General features: G+C 53.6%; 1 protein-coding gene across 3 annotated transcripts in view; it reads left to right on the forward strand.

Annotated features, from left to right (window-relative positions):
* Ano1 (anoctamin 1) overlaps positions 1 to 15,840 on the forward strand; it is a 98,242-nt gene that overhangs the window by 19,664 nt on the left and 62,738 nt on the right. For 2 of the 3 annotated variants that reach the window (XM_059263955.1, XM_059263964.1), the window contains exons 3-8: positions 1,347 to 1,445; positions 2,769 to 2,920; positions 4,317 to 4,371; positions 8,019 to 8,070; positions 10,660 to 10,715; positions 15,631 to 15,672. In XM_059263955.1, coding sequence (XP_059119938.1) covers positions 1,347 to 1,445; positions 2,769 to 2,920; positions 4,317 to 4,371; positions 8,019 to 8,070; positions 10,660 to 10,715; positions 15,631 to 15,672 — 456 coding nt within the window. Of the gene's footprint in view, positions 1 to 1,346; positions 1,446 to 2,768; positions 2,921 to 4,316; positions 4,372 to 8,018; positions 8,071 to 10,093; positions 10,160 to 10,659; positions 10,716 to 15,630; positions 15,673 to 15,840 lie in introns of all 3 variants that reach the window. The other variant, XM_059263947.1, reaches the window with a different exon arrangement.

Here is a 15,840-nt window from a genome sequence, read left to right on the forward strand (position 1 = left end):
ATGTTTCTGTGACTATGTAGAAACCTGTCCCTTGACAAAGAGACTTTTCCAAGGAACATGTGTCTAGAGAGAACCAGGGACCAGGCATGGCACTTCTGCCATTGGGGAAGCACAGATTGGGTCTGAATTGGGTGGACCCTGCTAGCCAAGAGCTGGTAGGTTATAGGGACCTCTCCACGAGCTGAAGTGTCTCCTCTGTAAGGAGATAGGCGATCATGCATTTCATTTCCAGCTGGTGGTAGCAATCAGTTCTTACAAAGTCATTAACTTGGCTGCCAGTCAGTAGCCCTTGGGTTCCTTCCTGTCACTCAACAGAGAGACATGGCTTGTGGTGATAAATACCCTCACAAAAGTTTAAGGGGAAATGGGTTTATTTGGATCACAATTCCAGGTTGCAGTCTATCCTTGTGGGGATGTCAAGGCAGCAGGAACTTGAAGCAACTGGTCATATCACATCCACAATCACGAGCGATGAGTTAATACGTGTGGGCTTATACTTAGCTCACTTTCCCCACTCTAATACAATCCAGGATCCCATGCTCAGGGAATGGTGCCACCCACAGTGGGCAGGTCTCCTATTCATCAAGACAGTTCATCACAGATATATGTCCACAGGACAGCATGATGTTAGATTGTGTCAAATTGACAAAACTAGCCTTCTCACTTGTCCCAAGTCAAAGCAGCACTGTAGGGGGACCCGGACTTGAACTCTTGGTGTCCCTGTGTCGGGCTTTCAGCTCTTTAAGGATAACAGTCATAGATATGCAGGGAAACTGGAGTTAGGCTACAATTAGAAAGAGGACTGCATGACCCCCACAGGAGCACCTGTTCAATGAACCCTGAGAGCCCCAGGTCAAGGCTGAGGGTGTGGGCCTGGAATCATGAATGGTCCTCTGCTGTTACCAGGTTGGGATGAGGGGCTCTCACTTAATTCCTGAAATTTTCCTAAGTGTTTTAGACCACTAAAATCCCTCCTGGCTGTGGCCTGGGGACCCCTGGATTCGTGCATAAAGTGTTATATCTAAGAAAGATTCCTAGTACCAGGTGATGGTGGCACATGCCTTTAATCCCAGCACTTGGGAGGCAGAGGCAGGCAGATTTCTGTGAGTGAGAGGCCACCCTGGTCTACAGAGTGAGTTCCAGGACAGTTGGGGCTACACAATGAAACCCTATCTCAAAAAAAAATGGGGGGGGGAGAAAGAGAAGATAAGAAAGGTGGGTATTGTCAGGACGGGGCTGGTGCTGGGCAAAGGCAGCCACACCTCATCAGTCACAGCTGAGTACCAAGGGGAAAAGGGGTCCCAGCTGCCAAACACCCTGACCAACAACCCTTTTTCTCTCTGTAGACCAAAATCCACGGTGTTGGATTCGTGAAGATCCATGCACCCTGGCATGTGCTCTGCAGGGAGGCTGAGTTTTTGAAACTGAAGATGCCCACGAAGAAGGTGGGTGGAAATGTTTATATTACAAAACAGTAGTCCTAGTATGAGGACACCAGAAGCAGAATCATCACTGCAAGCTCCTAATCACATTGAAAAGGCAAAAGGGGATGAGACACAGGGGACGGTTCCTATCCACTGTGATGCATCTGCCTGGGTGGTCTTTAGAGACTCTAGGCCAGGGCTAGATAGATACCTTAGCAGTTCTGCTCCTCTTGCAAGAGGACTGGAGTTCAGATCCCAGGACCACATAGGGCAGCTCACAACTACCTGTAAAGTCAGTTCTTGGGGATTCAGGCGCCCTCTTCTGGCCTTTGCAGGTACCTGTACACAAATGCACATAAACACATAGACACACACACAATTTTTAAAAAAGGAAAGAGCAACACCTACGACCACACCCCACTGGGACACCAGGAGAAGGTCCAGGCAGAAAAGCTGCCCACTCTGTCCCAGGAATTTGACCTGAACAAATATAGTTCAGCTTGAGGCCCTGCTTCTTTGATGCTTGTGGGGTCTCAGATAATTTATCAGATTCAATTTAATTACATTTTCTAGCTTGCTGGGATTTTTCCTTTTAATCTCTGAAAACTTTACGGCTGAAGAGCAGCCTGCCAGGGAAGCTGGGTTGAGAGTCCATATTTATGTGTGTGGGTGGAAAGGGGAAGTCCAGTGCGGCTTCTCAGATCCAGTGAAGCCGCTTGGATTACAGCTTTGGAAACAAAAGAGACATTTGGGGCAAATGTTTTCTAGAATGTATTATAATTGAGCTTTTGGCCCAACTCTCCTAAAATGCTGGGTTCTTTGAGTAAGCCTGAAAGAGAGCAGATAGGGGCACACTGGCTACCCGGGTACTCTGTTCCCAGGAAGGACTGTATCACCGTGGGGTGTTTATCTGACCATCCAAGACTAGGATGACTTAGTCACTTTACATATTACCCTGACAAAAGCAGCTTAATGAAGAAAGGATTTATTTGCCTCACAGTTTAGGGAACTACAGACCATAATGGTGTGGAAGGCATGGAGCAGGAGCGGGAGACAGCTGGTCGTGTTCCATCCATAATCAAGAAGCAGAGAGAGGAACTCTGGTGCTCAGTCCACTCTCCCCTTTGTATTCAGTCTGGGACCCCAGCCCATGGGATGATGCCATCCATATTCAGGGTGGGTCTTCCACCTCAGTTAACCCAGTCTAGAAACTTCCTCACAGACATGCCCAGAGGCCTGTTTTCATGATGATTCTAAATTGTATTGAGAAGAAATATTAACCAGCTGTCACAAAAGTCAGAGCTCAGGAGAGTGACTCATGTCCTGGCTTGGTCTTGCCCACAGGTGTACCACATCAGTGAGACCCGAGGCATCCTGAAAACCATCAACTCGGTACTGCAGAAGATCACAGACCCCATCCAGCCCAAGGTGGCTGAGCACAGACCGCAGACCACAAAGAGGCTCTCCTACCCTTTCTCCCGGGAGAAGCAGCACCTGTAAGTCAGAAGTATAGGTTGACTCCCAGTTCCCCTAAAACAGGGGAACATGTTCTTATAGTACTTTGTAACTGTTGAGCCCAGAAGAGGCTGAGGAAGCAACTTCTAAGGGCCCTGGTCACAGAGGAAAGAGGGATTGAGGAGTTTTGCCTGGCTTGGTAATGCTTAGGGAAAACTACCTGGACCTTGGCTAGAACAAAGGTCTAGGCTACCCAGTCCTAGCTTTGTCCCTCTGAGCCCTGGTTCCTTGTCACGAAACCTCAACAGCCCCGGGAGCAACTGGTGAGGCAGCAATCGATTGATCAAGGGGCCTCCCTCAAGGGAGTCCCGAGGCCCTGGGGATCCACAGCCAGCACTGTGTTGCCTGGCAGTGCTGAGTCTCTTCTGGAACCTTCCATCCTCCCTGTTCCCAAAGGGTGGTGGTGCATAGCCACCTGGCTCAGGTGCAGCAGTTACAAGGTCTCCCCAGGCCTGGCCTCACTGGCAGAAGCAGGGGGGAGGGGGGGAAGGCCTGAGTGCCTGAAACTCAGGCAGTTTGGATGGCAAGGACCAAGAGCAGGTGGCTTTGGGGTGCTGTGGCCTTGAGGATGGCCGGGGGCAAGGAGCATGCACCCACACTTTAGCTCAGAACAGAGGCCTCTGCTTTGCAGAGGTAGTGATGGCTTCGGAGGAGCCATGCGCTGGCCTGACTACACCGGCCAGTCTTTGCAGACTGGACACACTGCCCAGCAACCTCTGCCAGCTCACGGGCATGAGAGGGCGACACCCATGATCCAAACCCAGCTCTTTTCCACCCTCTTCTCCACTAAGCACCCCAGGGAATGGTGACTTCAGAGCTATTCCTGTGCCCCAGAAACCTCAGGCAATCTGTGTGGCCCAGAACACCTGGATGCAAACTGTCTCCAGGGAGAGTGTCCTCAAAGCCGAAATCATCATGTGGAGGGATGACACTGTCCCTGTCCCCTTGACTCTGAAATAGGGGCTTGAAAGACTGCCTTCCTGGGGTTTTAATTTCATCAAAACCAGGCTTGGCTGAGCATGGTCTCACACACACCCAGTGCTAAGGAGGTGGAGGCAGGAGGATGAGGCATTCGAGGCCATCTTCAGCTACACAGCTAGTTCGAGACCAGACTGGGCTACATGAGACTTTGTCTCCAACAAAACAAAACAAGAAACTTGAACTGGAGGGTACCCTCAGTTCCCTTCCCAGCAACGGAGGTCTCAGAGCCTCCCACACTGGGCTGATGAGATCGGCTAACACCAAGCCCAGGGACAGGGGGCACTTGTGCCTGCTCTGAGGATTGTTAGTCCCCTCATGGTCGCTGTTATCGGAGAAAGGATGAGTTCCCAGGCTTGGAGCCTACAGCAGTTGCCTTGTCTCCTTGTGTTTCTGCAGATTCGACCTGACTGACAGGGACTCTTTTTTCGACAGCAAGACCCGGAGCACAATAGTGAGTAGGCGTCCTGGAATTGCCTCATCAGAGGGTGCCCTGGGGACCCCGGGGATCATTTCATTTCTCTGAAACTCCTCGGGGTGGAAGCCGGCTCTAATTGCCTGTGACAAAAATAATTAGAATAATGAATCAGGAGGGCAGTGGGTGGCCCAGGGGAGGGAGGCCTGGCTGCTCAGTTTGGAGGAGGAGCGTGAGAAAGAACTAAGCTGCAGGAAGCTGGGGGAGGGGACCTCCAGGCTGAGCTCCAAGCCTACAGTAGAGCCCCCCCCCACCTCCCCTACCCCCCCACCCCACCCCATCACTCCATCCTGGTAGAGTTTGTGAGGGGCTTGGCCGAGGTTGTCTGAGCGGGCCAGACAGCCCAGCCTAGGCACACGTATGAGGATAACATCCCAAGGCCTTTGCCAGTGCCGCCAGCCTAGGTTGCAATCTGACCATGCAGGCCACCCTGCCCTACTCAGGGCACTGGTTTAGTGTTTATTCTTCAGCTGCCAATTTGACTGCCAGCCAAGCTGGGACTGCGTGTGGCACAGGACCCAATTTCTATCTAAACAAGAAATCGGCCTGGCGGCTAAGGCCCAGTCTGTTCTCCTCTCCTGCCTAAAGCATCCAGCCTGGCTGGGTCACAGGAAGGGCTGGGGGAAGGCTGCCCGTTTACCTGGCGCGGGGAACTCTTCTTGCAGCCACCACCCTGCAGGAGGGTGGCACAGGCCCTGTTGGTGAAGGAGGCTCAGGACCCAGGACAGGCAGATGTTTCCATCTGCTGCCTCTTCCCTTACCTGTGTCAGAACAAGACTGAGTCTGGTTTGTCCCCCACAGGGGCAGGGTAGCACCCCCATCGGGGCAGTCCTGTGGCACAGTGTGGTCCTGTTATCATTGGTGTTTCTAATTTAATTTTTTGCATGTTTATTAACTTACTTATTGGGGGTAGTGAGTACATGTACCATAGTGTATGTGGTAGAGGTCAGGGGAAAACCCTAGGGAGCTGATTCTCTCTTCTGGGGATTGAACTCAGACTGTCAAACTTGGCAGCAAGAACCTTTACCTGCTGAGCCATTTAGCCTGCCCACTATTGATGAATTTGGACAATTCGATTTCATGGTAATAGGTGGGCAACATGGAAGTTGGGCAAAGACGTGGCCTCTGGTGGAACTGGGACTGGCGTGTTTGAGGGGTAGCCATATCCCCTCTCAGCCTCCAAAGGACTTGGGACTGACTCTTGGATGTCTGTCTCTTGGGAGAACCCCTCCAGTGTGACCCGCACAGTGTCTCTTTCACATCACTGTAGCAGCTACGTGCCCATGCTTCAGGATGTGTGTGCCTTGGATTTGCACGTTTTCCGGGTGTGAGATACCTCTAGAAGAACTTTTGCAAACACGCTTTTGCTGTGGGGAGGTGACTCAAGTGGGAGGGGCCTGAGCAATTCTGACACCTCTTCCTGGTGATTAGCTGTGAGACTATTTAGTCTGAGGTTCCCCTGGGTGAATGCTGCTATTTTCACGGAGCCAGAGAGCCAATGCGCTGAGGGCAGCAGGTGTGGAGAGCCATGACTCTGTTTCCTGCTGGAGGAAGGAAGGAGGGCCATTGCCTCCCAGAAATCCTGGAAGCCAGTGTAGACCACCTCTGTGCGCCAAAGGGTTTGCTGATTCACAGATCTGCACGTGGCTGGTCAGGTCTCATCTCATGGTTTAGGCCCAGGTGTGACAGCCTCTTCCTCCACACTGGCCACTTCTCTCCTGGCACTGGGGTGGCTCCATGTACAAGCTATTTGGAGTCAGAGACCAGCGGCTTCCAAGAGACAAGGGCCCATTGTGCTCACTGGGATCTTGGACAGTGGGCCTGTAGGCGGTGGGGAGCCATAAAAGGTGGCCAGGCAAGGGTTTTTATGTAATCAGCTGTGTTCACTCCCAGGGGCTGGCTGTGAGGAGTGGGTGAAAGGTGTGTGTGTAGTCACATGGTGCAGGTGGATGGATGTGGGGCATGTGGTGACAGAGGCAGATGGATGTGAGGTCACATGGTGGAGGTGGATGGATGTAGGGTCACATGGTGGTGGAGATGGATAGATGTGGGATCATGTGGTGGTGATGGATAGATGTAGGTTCACATAGTAGAGGTGGATGGACACAAAGTCACATGGTGGAGGTGGATGGATGTGGGGGTCATATGGTAGAGGTAGATGAACATGAAGTCACGTGGTAGAGGTGGATGTGGGTCACCTGGTGGTGATGGTGGATGGATGTAGGGTCACGAGAGTGCAGATGGATGGATGTGGGGTCATGGTAGTAGAGGTGGATGGATGTTGAGTCAGGGTGGTTGTCATGACTGCATGAGTGGAAAGGAGGAGGAGGTGGTTATGGAATAAGCAGAAAGTCATGACAAGTTAACTAGTTAGATACAAAAAGTGACAGAGTCTTGGGAAGCAATTGAGTGGGGATTTATTAAGCACCTGCAGTATGCTTTCTCCTGCAGGGAGGGAGGAAGTGTTGAGAGCATCGATTGCAGGACAGATGATGGAGAGGGGGATGACAATACAGGATGGGGACAGAGCTGCTCCATAGACCTGTTAATGTCACCCTGGAGCTATGGGCATGGGTGCTTCTAACAGAGGCTGCCGGAGGGAACTCAGAGCAAGAGGCTGGGGCGGCTGACAGAGGACACCAAGGAGTAATGGCTGAGCCAGATGGCGCAGGCCTAGAGGCCGACAGAGGGACACTGGTCTTGCCTGAGTGAACACAGCAAAGGGTTTGATGGTGAATCAGTGTGCTCAGAAATCCTCATCTGTAGGTCATGGATAGAGCTATGTCTGTGGCTCAGTTGGTAGAGTGCTTGCCTAGATGACAGGAGGCCCTGGGTTCGATCCCCAGCACCACATAAACCAGGCATGTGGTGCACACCAGCAGTCCCAGCACTTGGGAAGGGAAGGTAGGAGGATCAGAAGTTTAAAGTTGTCCTTGACAATAAATATGTTTGAGGCCAGCCTGAAATATCTGAGACCCTGTCTCAAAAATGAAATGAAACTAGTTAGATCACGGCTGTTTATTCCAAGCCCATTTTTCAGAGAGTTAAATTGAGGCATGGGGGGGGGGGTGCAGTTTGCACAAAGCTCTTCTAACTCAGCCCCAGGCAAACAAGACTCCTCAGCCAGGGCTCCTGAGACCAAGAAAAATATCTCATGAGTCAAAGAGATGTGAGGAGGGATGGGGTCCCTTCATAGGGGCTTCTTTCCTGGTGCCCAGTGTGGTAGGAGTCTTGAGATTCAGCGCCACACCTGGCCCTCCTCCGGACTCCCAACCTGTACAGAGCTGCATACAGGCTCTCTGCTCCTGCTCTTGCCTCCACAAAGGTGCAGCGAGCTGCCGCAGGGCTCTGAGATGACTAATGTGTCTCCCACCCCACCCCCATCCCCTTAGTTCCTAGGAAGGGCCCACCGCGGCACATGGCTGGCACCTTGTGAGGCCAGCAGGATCAGTCCTGCTCCAGGAAGTGAAGGATGGGGATTCTCTGTGACCTCTGTTTTATTTACCCCTGGGAGTCACCTGCTAGAGTCCCAAGCCCAGGACCCTCCTGATGCCCTGTGACTGTGGCCTTTGACTGGCAGAGCAGCAGAGTAACCACGCCCCCTTTTGTCTCTCCCCCTGCACTAGGTCTATGAAATTCTGAAGAGAACAACTTGCACAAAGGCCAAGTACAGCATGGGTAAGGACACTCTGTGGACCTGAGGTCAGCGGCGGTGTCTGAGTGGCCATCTTGCCTCTGAACCCTCTCAGTGGGAGGTGGGCGTCTGGCTTGGGGCTTCCTCAAAGAGATTTGATTTAAGCCTATGTTGGTTCAGAACAGAGGGCTGGGAAGCTGGCAGAAGAGCCGTGCCAGGGTCCTATTCCCGGTGGATTTATAGCCAGGCACTTTACACCCAGAGGTGCTGGTCCCTTGGCTGAAGGTGTTTGTTGCTATAAGGATGGCTTCCTGCAGAGAGACCCTAAACCATGAAAAAGAAACAGACGAAGGGGCCCAACCCCTCTTTGATTATAAGTTCAGCAGGAAAGAATGACAGAGGTGACCCTTGGGGACCACAGCCCACTTCTGGGCCACTGGAAATAGCTCAAGGAGAGCAGCGGCTGTGGTGTGGCCTGAGATAGGCCGGGCTGAGGGAGGCTTCTGCCAGGGCTCTAGAGACTGCATGCAGCCTGACTTGTGTGGCCCACAATTGGCCACAGGGACACTCTGAGATGCCCAACCCCATCCCATATCTTGATTCACTGGAGTTAGAGCCCCAGCCAGGAACCCAGGAGTCCTGTCCCCATTGGCCTGGTCCCTTCAGACAGTGTGGTCTCCAGAATGAGCATGTCTTGCACCCTGGGTGAGTGGAGGAGGAAGCAAATTCAGGGGCTTGTTCCAGTCAGTGCTGTCAGAGCACAACTGTGACAAGGCTACCGGAAGTAGAAAGGGTGCATGACTCCAGTCCAGGCACCAGGTCCCCTCCATAGAAATAAATGTGACTTCCATGAAGGTCTGTAGAGCATGGCTGGATTGGAGCTGACCCTGAGGTAGAGGGACTCGGTTGGTTCCCACCCATTTTTTTTTTTTTGTCTTTTTTTTTTTTTTTTTTTCTTCAGAGCTGAGGACAGAACTCAGGGCCTTGCGCTTGCTAGGCAAGTGCTCTACCACTGAGCTAAATCCCCAACCCATTTTTTTTTAACTTCCCTAGTTCCCTTGCCTCTGCATGGAAGAGAGAGATCAGGGTACCTTTGTAATCCCACTTCATGGTGACACCTGGCCTGGGCGCTCTACTGACCAACGAAGTCACTTAGTGGCCCTCCATCCTCTAGTGATGGACTCCTGCCGACCCTTATCTGTCCCAGGGGCTGCTCTCGGGCACTTGTATTCTAGGGTAAGGAAACAGATAAGTTAGAATGCAGTCTCACGGGAAGGAGGCTGGGGAAGCCATGGTCAGGGGAGGCCTCTCAGGTGAGGGCAGAAAAGGCTTGAAGAAAGAGGGTTAGTAAGCCTGCTACACAAGGCCAAGCAAGGACCCCGTGGCATCTCCACCTTGGTTGCATCCTAGGAAGGATGAGGAGGCCACGGGCCGGGATCCAGCCCCACATACATTTTGGATGTGAGGTGAACTTTCCACTTGTGAGCGTGACTTCATGCTCTGGCCACCTCTGGTTGTGATTCCTAAGTGTCCCTCGGGGCGCCTGGCTATTCCAGGTCACTGTCCAAGGAGATGATGGCCCTTGGTTAGGTTATTTTTCAAATGTTGGCGAGCCACATTGCATAGAGTCAGCTTCCGGGCTGCTGAAAAAAATTGGCCCACAAGAGGTCACCTAGAAAGCCACTCTGCCAGGCAGGGGATTCTGGGCTAACAGTTGGAGGTCTGGGGGGACTAGGATCCAAGATGTTGGTCCGGAGTGTGTCAAAACCAGAGCAGTTTCCCAGGAGCCCCTCCTCCACGCCCAGGGTCCGCTCTTCTCTCCCTTCTCAGTAGCAGGTTCTGGAACCAGGCACAGCATTCCTACCAGTAGACAGGTGTAGATGTGGCTGTTTTTATTTCTCCTATGCCAGTGTGGGCTCTGGGCCCAGCGAACAAGGGCCCAGCCATCTTCCTTCTCTCCTGAGCACTTGACTGTGAACCCTTTGCCTCCACCAGCTTTCTCTCCCCAAAATGTAGCTTTGACCCTTCCAGGCCCTTCTGTGTAACTAATAGCCAATGTGTAAACAGGGCAAGGAGAGGGAAGAAGGAAGGACTCTGCCCTTCTAAGTAAACGGCGGAAGTGTGGGAAATACGGTAAGAGCGGGGCCTCCTCTTCCGCTTCTCCCATCAACTTACAAGCTAATTCCAAATTGTATGTGTGTTCCCTGACACCATCAATTTCTCATCCGTCCATCTTCTCATGATCAGCTTCTCTGACCGCTCGGAGGCCATCTTTCCATCTGCAGGCTCTCCCCTCAGGCCGGTGGGGGTAGCTGGCGAATCCGAGGTTTGGGGGTGACTGAACTGCTCCTGCCTCCGTCCTCAGGGACAGAACTTCCTCTTGGGGTGTGCTCTGCGTCTTCCTAACCCTACCAATCAAGCATGTTGAAATCATCTCTAGTGGATAGCTAACTCGCCCTGCTGCGTCCTACCCGGGGAAGAACCCCAAGATGGTGACCGGGCTCTGGGTAGCCTGGTGCGTCTGGCTTTGAGCAGCATCCCTGTGAACCGGAGCATTCTGTGATGGCTCTGACTTCCAGATGCGGGGCAGCAGGCCTGCTGGTCCTTAACTTCTCTCTACCTCTGTTTTTAAGGCATCACCAGCCTTCTGGCCAACGGCGTATACTCGGCCGCGTACCCTCTGCATGATGTAAGTAACCTTCACACACAGTTAATTTCTGCGTCATTTGACACACACACACACACAGCCATCTTCAAGGGCCACCCCTCTTGGGAGCTCCAGTTATCCTGTGGTCACAGCTTCCTGCTTGCCCTTCTCTGTTCCCCTCAGTGGGAGATGGAAAAGTCACACACAGAGCTGTCTTGGCTGGCAGAACAATCCCATGAAAACAGGGGTGACTGTGGGAGATGCCGGGCTGGCTTCCTCCATACCTCGCAGCCAGCTGATCCATGGGGTGTTTGCCCTGGCTCCAGCTCTGCCGCCTCGGGCTCTGGCACTCACCAGGGCTCTGTATACAGCGAATGGCCAGCTTCCTGGGTTGAGTGTCCAAATCCAGCTGGCCTCTCTTTGACAAATTTAGCTTTTGCTGTGGTCAGGGATGAAGAGATGGGGCAAGACTGTCTTCGTATGGTCTTCATGGAAACAGGGACCAGGCTGTGGGGCCTGAGGAGTATGTCAGCCCCAGCAGAGGCTCCCTAGAACCTGCCAAATGTGGAGTATAGCGTGGACCAGGAACCCAGAGCAGGAGGGAAGGAGGACGGGCCTGGGGTTTGGCAGACCCGGATCCCATGCTGGTCGCTCACTTCCGCTGGCCTTGAGCAGTCTGCTCAGAGACTTAGTGTCCTGGCAGGACTACTGTCTGTCTAACAGCAGGACAGATGTGGGTGTCAGAGCAAGTACAGGCAAGAAACCACTTTCAGGAGGAGACAGGATTGCTGAAGTAGCACAGGGCAGTGGACCATATGGGGGACCTTGGGGGAGAGGCCAAGCCAGGCTTCTCTGTCCCCTCACCTTCCCCTTCCACCCCTAACTGGAACCTTCACCACACTGCAGAACCGGGGGTTTGGGGTAGTTGGCCCGGCTTCCCCACTTTGTGCCTGTGCGTGCACTGCTCTGCTTGTCTGCCAGACGTCCTTTTCCTGCCTCCCCTCTCCAGCACCCTGAGTTTCCTCCTTCGCTGGCCTTCCAGTGCCCCTTATCCCACAGGGAGATGGCTGTCTGGCCACCGTGTGTGTGTGTGTGTGTGTGTGTGTGTGTGTGTGTGTGTGCATGTGTGTGTGTGGTGTGAGTGTGTATGTGTGGTATGTATGAGTGTGTGTGTGTGTGTGGTTTGTATGAGTGTGTGTGTATATGTGTGGTGTGTGTGTGGTGCATATGAGTGTGTGTGTATGTGTGGTGTGTGTGTGTGAGTGTAGTGTGTATGAATGTGTGTGTGGTGTGTATGTGAGTGTGTGTGTGTGTGCATGTGTGTGTGGTGTGAGTGTGTGTGTGGTATGTATGAGTATGTGTGTGTATGTGTGATTTGTATGAGTGTGTGTGTGTATATGCGTGGTGTGTGTGTGGTGCATATGAGTGTGTGTGTATGTGTGGTGTGTGTGTGAGTGTGGTGTGTATGTGAGTGTGTGTGTGGTGTGTATGAGTGTGTGTGGTGCATATGAGTGTGTGTGTATGTGAGGTGTGTGTGTGTGAGTGTAGTGTGTATGAATGTGTGTGTGGTGTGTATGTGAGTGTGTGTGTGGTGTGTATGAGTGTGTGTATGAGTGTGTGTGTGTAGTGTGTGTGTGTGGTACATATGAATGTGTATATGTGGTGTGTATGTGAGTGTGTGTGTGGTGTGCATGAATGTGTGTGTGTGTGTGTGTGTTGTGTTAGCGCTTAGTGGGATTCTGGCTCTCTGGCCTCCTCCTCAAGGAATATGTTGCCTTGTGAATATTTCCAGGGTAGGGCCCTGATCCTTCAGGTCTTGACAGTACTCCTGTCCCTCCCATGAAGTCCCTGCTCCCCTATTGAGCCCCCTTCTCCAGGATGCCATTGGGCTCCAGAATCCAGCCTTGCCCAGCCTAGCTCTGTCCTGTCTTCCCTGGTGTAGCTGGGGCCCAGAAGCTAGTGTTCTAGGCCCTGGTCTACTTTAAGCTGGCCCTTTAAATCTTAGGGGAACATGCCAAGCACTGATTACAGTGGAAGCTTTATCTCGGTTAACCCAGTGAAGACACAGATGCAGAGAGGTTTAGTAACTTGCCTAAAGTCACAGACTCCCCGTGAGGAACTGCGAATAAAGACCACTCGTGCGTGGCATCCTGCTACGCGTCCCTGGTGGCACCATGTGTCTTCTTCCCTGGAGGTCAAATGCTCCATCTTCGCCAAGCAGACCTGCCATTGTTCCTTAAGCAGCAGCCATATGAAAGCCTACGTGGTGGCCGCACTTTCCACAGTAAAGATGGGAAAACAGCTTTGTGGAACTCAGGCAGTGTGCCCAGGAACACAGCCTGGAATGGAAGCAGAGCTCAGACTCTCTGGACAATAAGGAACTTTCCACCCATAAACTTTGCAAACACCCAAGGAGCACACATGCCATTAAGTGCCAGGCTCACACTGAAACAGCTAGGGAAGCCAGGAGTGACGTCACACAGCTGCCAGCTCATCACTCAGAAGGCTGAAGCAGGAGGATGGCGAGTGTGAGGCTAACCTGAGCTGCAGCGTGAGACCTTGTGGCAAAATACAAAATAAGCACGCCTTTCATCCCAGCACTTGGGAGGCAGAAGCAGGAGGATCTGTATGAACTCAAGGCCAGCCTGGTTTGCAGAGCTAGTTCTAGGACAGCCAAGGCGACACCAAGAAACCCTGTCTCGAAAAACAAACAAACAAAATACAAAATAATTCCAGGGGAAGTAACTCCTCTGAAGCGAGCCAGGTCTGCTCTGTGCCCTTGAACAGAGGGCACAGATGGAGGGTCAGTGAGACTGGAACCGAGAGGGATTGGTGCCTATGCTCACAGAACAGTGCTTGGTGCTTGCTTGTATATTCTGCATCCATTTCCTGTCCTCCTCCCATGCTCCTACCTTCATTCTGGCCTGGGGCATCCTCACCCCCTCCCCATGCCTGTGGACTATTCTTTCTTTCACTTAATATCTCTAGGTTGATGTGGGGCACTGTGGCCAGCTGGGAAGCCATGGCGGTTGTGGGGCACCGATGCCAGCTGGGAAGCCATGGTGGATGTGGGGCACTGTGGCCAGCTGGGAAGCCATGGCGGTTGTGGGGCACCGATGCCAGCTGGGAAGCCATGGTGGATGTGGGGCACTGTGGCCAGCTGGGAAGCCATGGTGGTTGTGGGGCACTGTGGCCAGCTGGGAAGCCATGGTGGATGTGGGGCACCGAGGCCAGCTGGGAAGCCATGGTGGATGTGGGGCACCGAGGCCAGCTGGGGAGCCATGGTGGTTGTGGGGCACCGAGGCCAGCTGGGAAGCCATGGTGGATGTGGGGCACCGAGGCCAGCTGGGGAGCCATGGTGGATGTGGGGCACCGAGGCCAGCTGGGGAGCCATGGTGGATGTGGGGCACCGAGGCCAGCTGGGAAGCCATGGTGGTTGTGGGGCACCGAGGCCAGCTGGGAAGCCATGGTGGATGTGGGGCACCGAGGCCAGCTGGGGAGCCATGGTGGATGTGGGGCACCGAGGCCAGCTGGGGAGCCATGGTGGTTGTGGGGCACCGAGGCCAGCTGGGGAGCCATGGTGGATGTGGGGCACCGAGGCCAGCTGGGGAGCCATGGTGGATGTGGGGCACCGAGGCCAGCTGGGGAGCCATGGTGGATGTGGGGCACCGAGGCCAGCTGGGAAGCCATGGTGGATGTGGGGCACCGAGGCCAGCTGGGGAGCCATGGTGGATGTGGGGCACCGAGGCCAGCTGGGGAGCCATGGTGGATGTGGGGCACCGAGGCCAGCTGGGGAGCCATGGTGGATGTGGGGCACCGAGGCCAGCTGGGAGGCTAGCATTAGTCTGTGTGCTGACTAAGAGTCACCTGTTCTAAGTGAGACCCTGGGGAGGTCTCCAGTAATCAGAGGTATCACCTGCACAGAAAGGCTGGTGACATTTATATTGGCTGCTTGGTAGCTTCTCAGCTTCCTTCCGGGTTGGCATCTGTCTGCCTTCAGGTTACCACGAGCAAGCCTCCGGTATGAATGAATCCATACTGGAACCAACCATGGGACTCATTCATGAAAACACCCAAAGGACCTGAGCCTGGGTGGGAGAGCCCCCCACCCCAGAGTCCAGAGGGAAGCTGTCCTCAGCCCCCAGCAGTGGGTTCCTTGCTTGGGGGACACGGCAAGATCTTCCCCATGGCCGATGCTGCAAACGTTGCTGACCAATGGAGGGGAGGGGGCTGCCCTAGGCCGACTCTGAAGAGGCCACACTGTATCTTGCTAAAGCGGGTGGTTGGCTCAGGCCGGCTACATGTGGCGGGGATTGCTGTGGAGAGGCGCTTCCAACTTTTATTGTCCTCTTTCCCTTTGACTGTTTGTGAGATCTGGTTGTGAGTTCAGGTCCAACCAAACACTTAGCTGTGTGTCCTTAGGAAAGTCAGGCTGCATCTCTGAGCCCCTGGGCATGTTGGGCTCAGGGATCTAGATATTCAGAAATTGTGTGCTTTACTGCGGGACACCTGACAGTGGAAACCTAGACAGGGCTCTGGGGACATCTCAGAGTACGCCACATGTTCTTGTTGGTGGAAGGCTTTCTTTCCCCCAAAGCCCTTTTCTTTAGCCCTGCCAACTTCAAGGCAATGCCATCCATGGTTTTCTCTTGGATCCCACTCTGTGTTGAGGGGAGACAAAGCTTGGGGAGTTCGGTGTCAGAGGCCAAGTGGCCAGCAGGACTCACACAGCCCTGGCCACGGGAGTTGGGGCTCACACAGCCCTGACCACGGGAGTTGGGGCTCACACAGCCCTGACCACGGGAGTTGGGGCTCACACAGCCCTGACCACGGGAGTTGGGGCTCACACAGCCCTGACCACGGGAGTTGGGGCTCACACAGCCCTGGCCATGGGGGGAAGGGCACCTGGTCAGCCTCATGCTTTGTGGCACAGTCTTACTTTTGCTTCCATTCACAGGGAGACTATGAAGGTGACAATGTCGAGTTCAACGACAGGAAAGTAAGTGTGTGAAAGCAGAGTGGGAGGCGGGGCTTGGAGAGGTGAGTGGCCTGGGGGCTCTCTGTTTCCTTCCCCTAGTCACTTTACCCAGCCCTTGACAGATACCTGACCAACCAGCGTGCAAAGGAAAAATACCTCTTCGGAGCCCGCCTCTTCCTCTCCACCCTC

The sequence above is a fragment of the Peromyscus eremicus genome, chromosome 1, assembly GCF_949786415.1.
Source record: "Peromyscus eremicus chromosome 1, PerEre_H2_v1, whole genome shotgun sequence".
NCBI lineage: Eukaryota > Metazoa > Chordata > Mammalia > Rodentia > Cricetidae > Peromyscus > Peromyscus eremicus.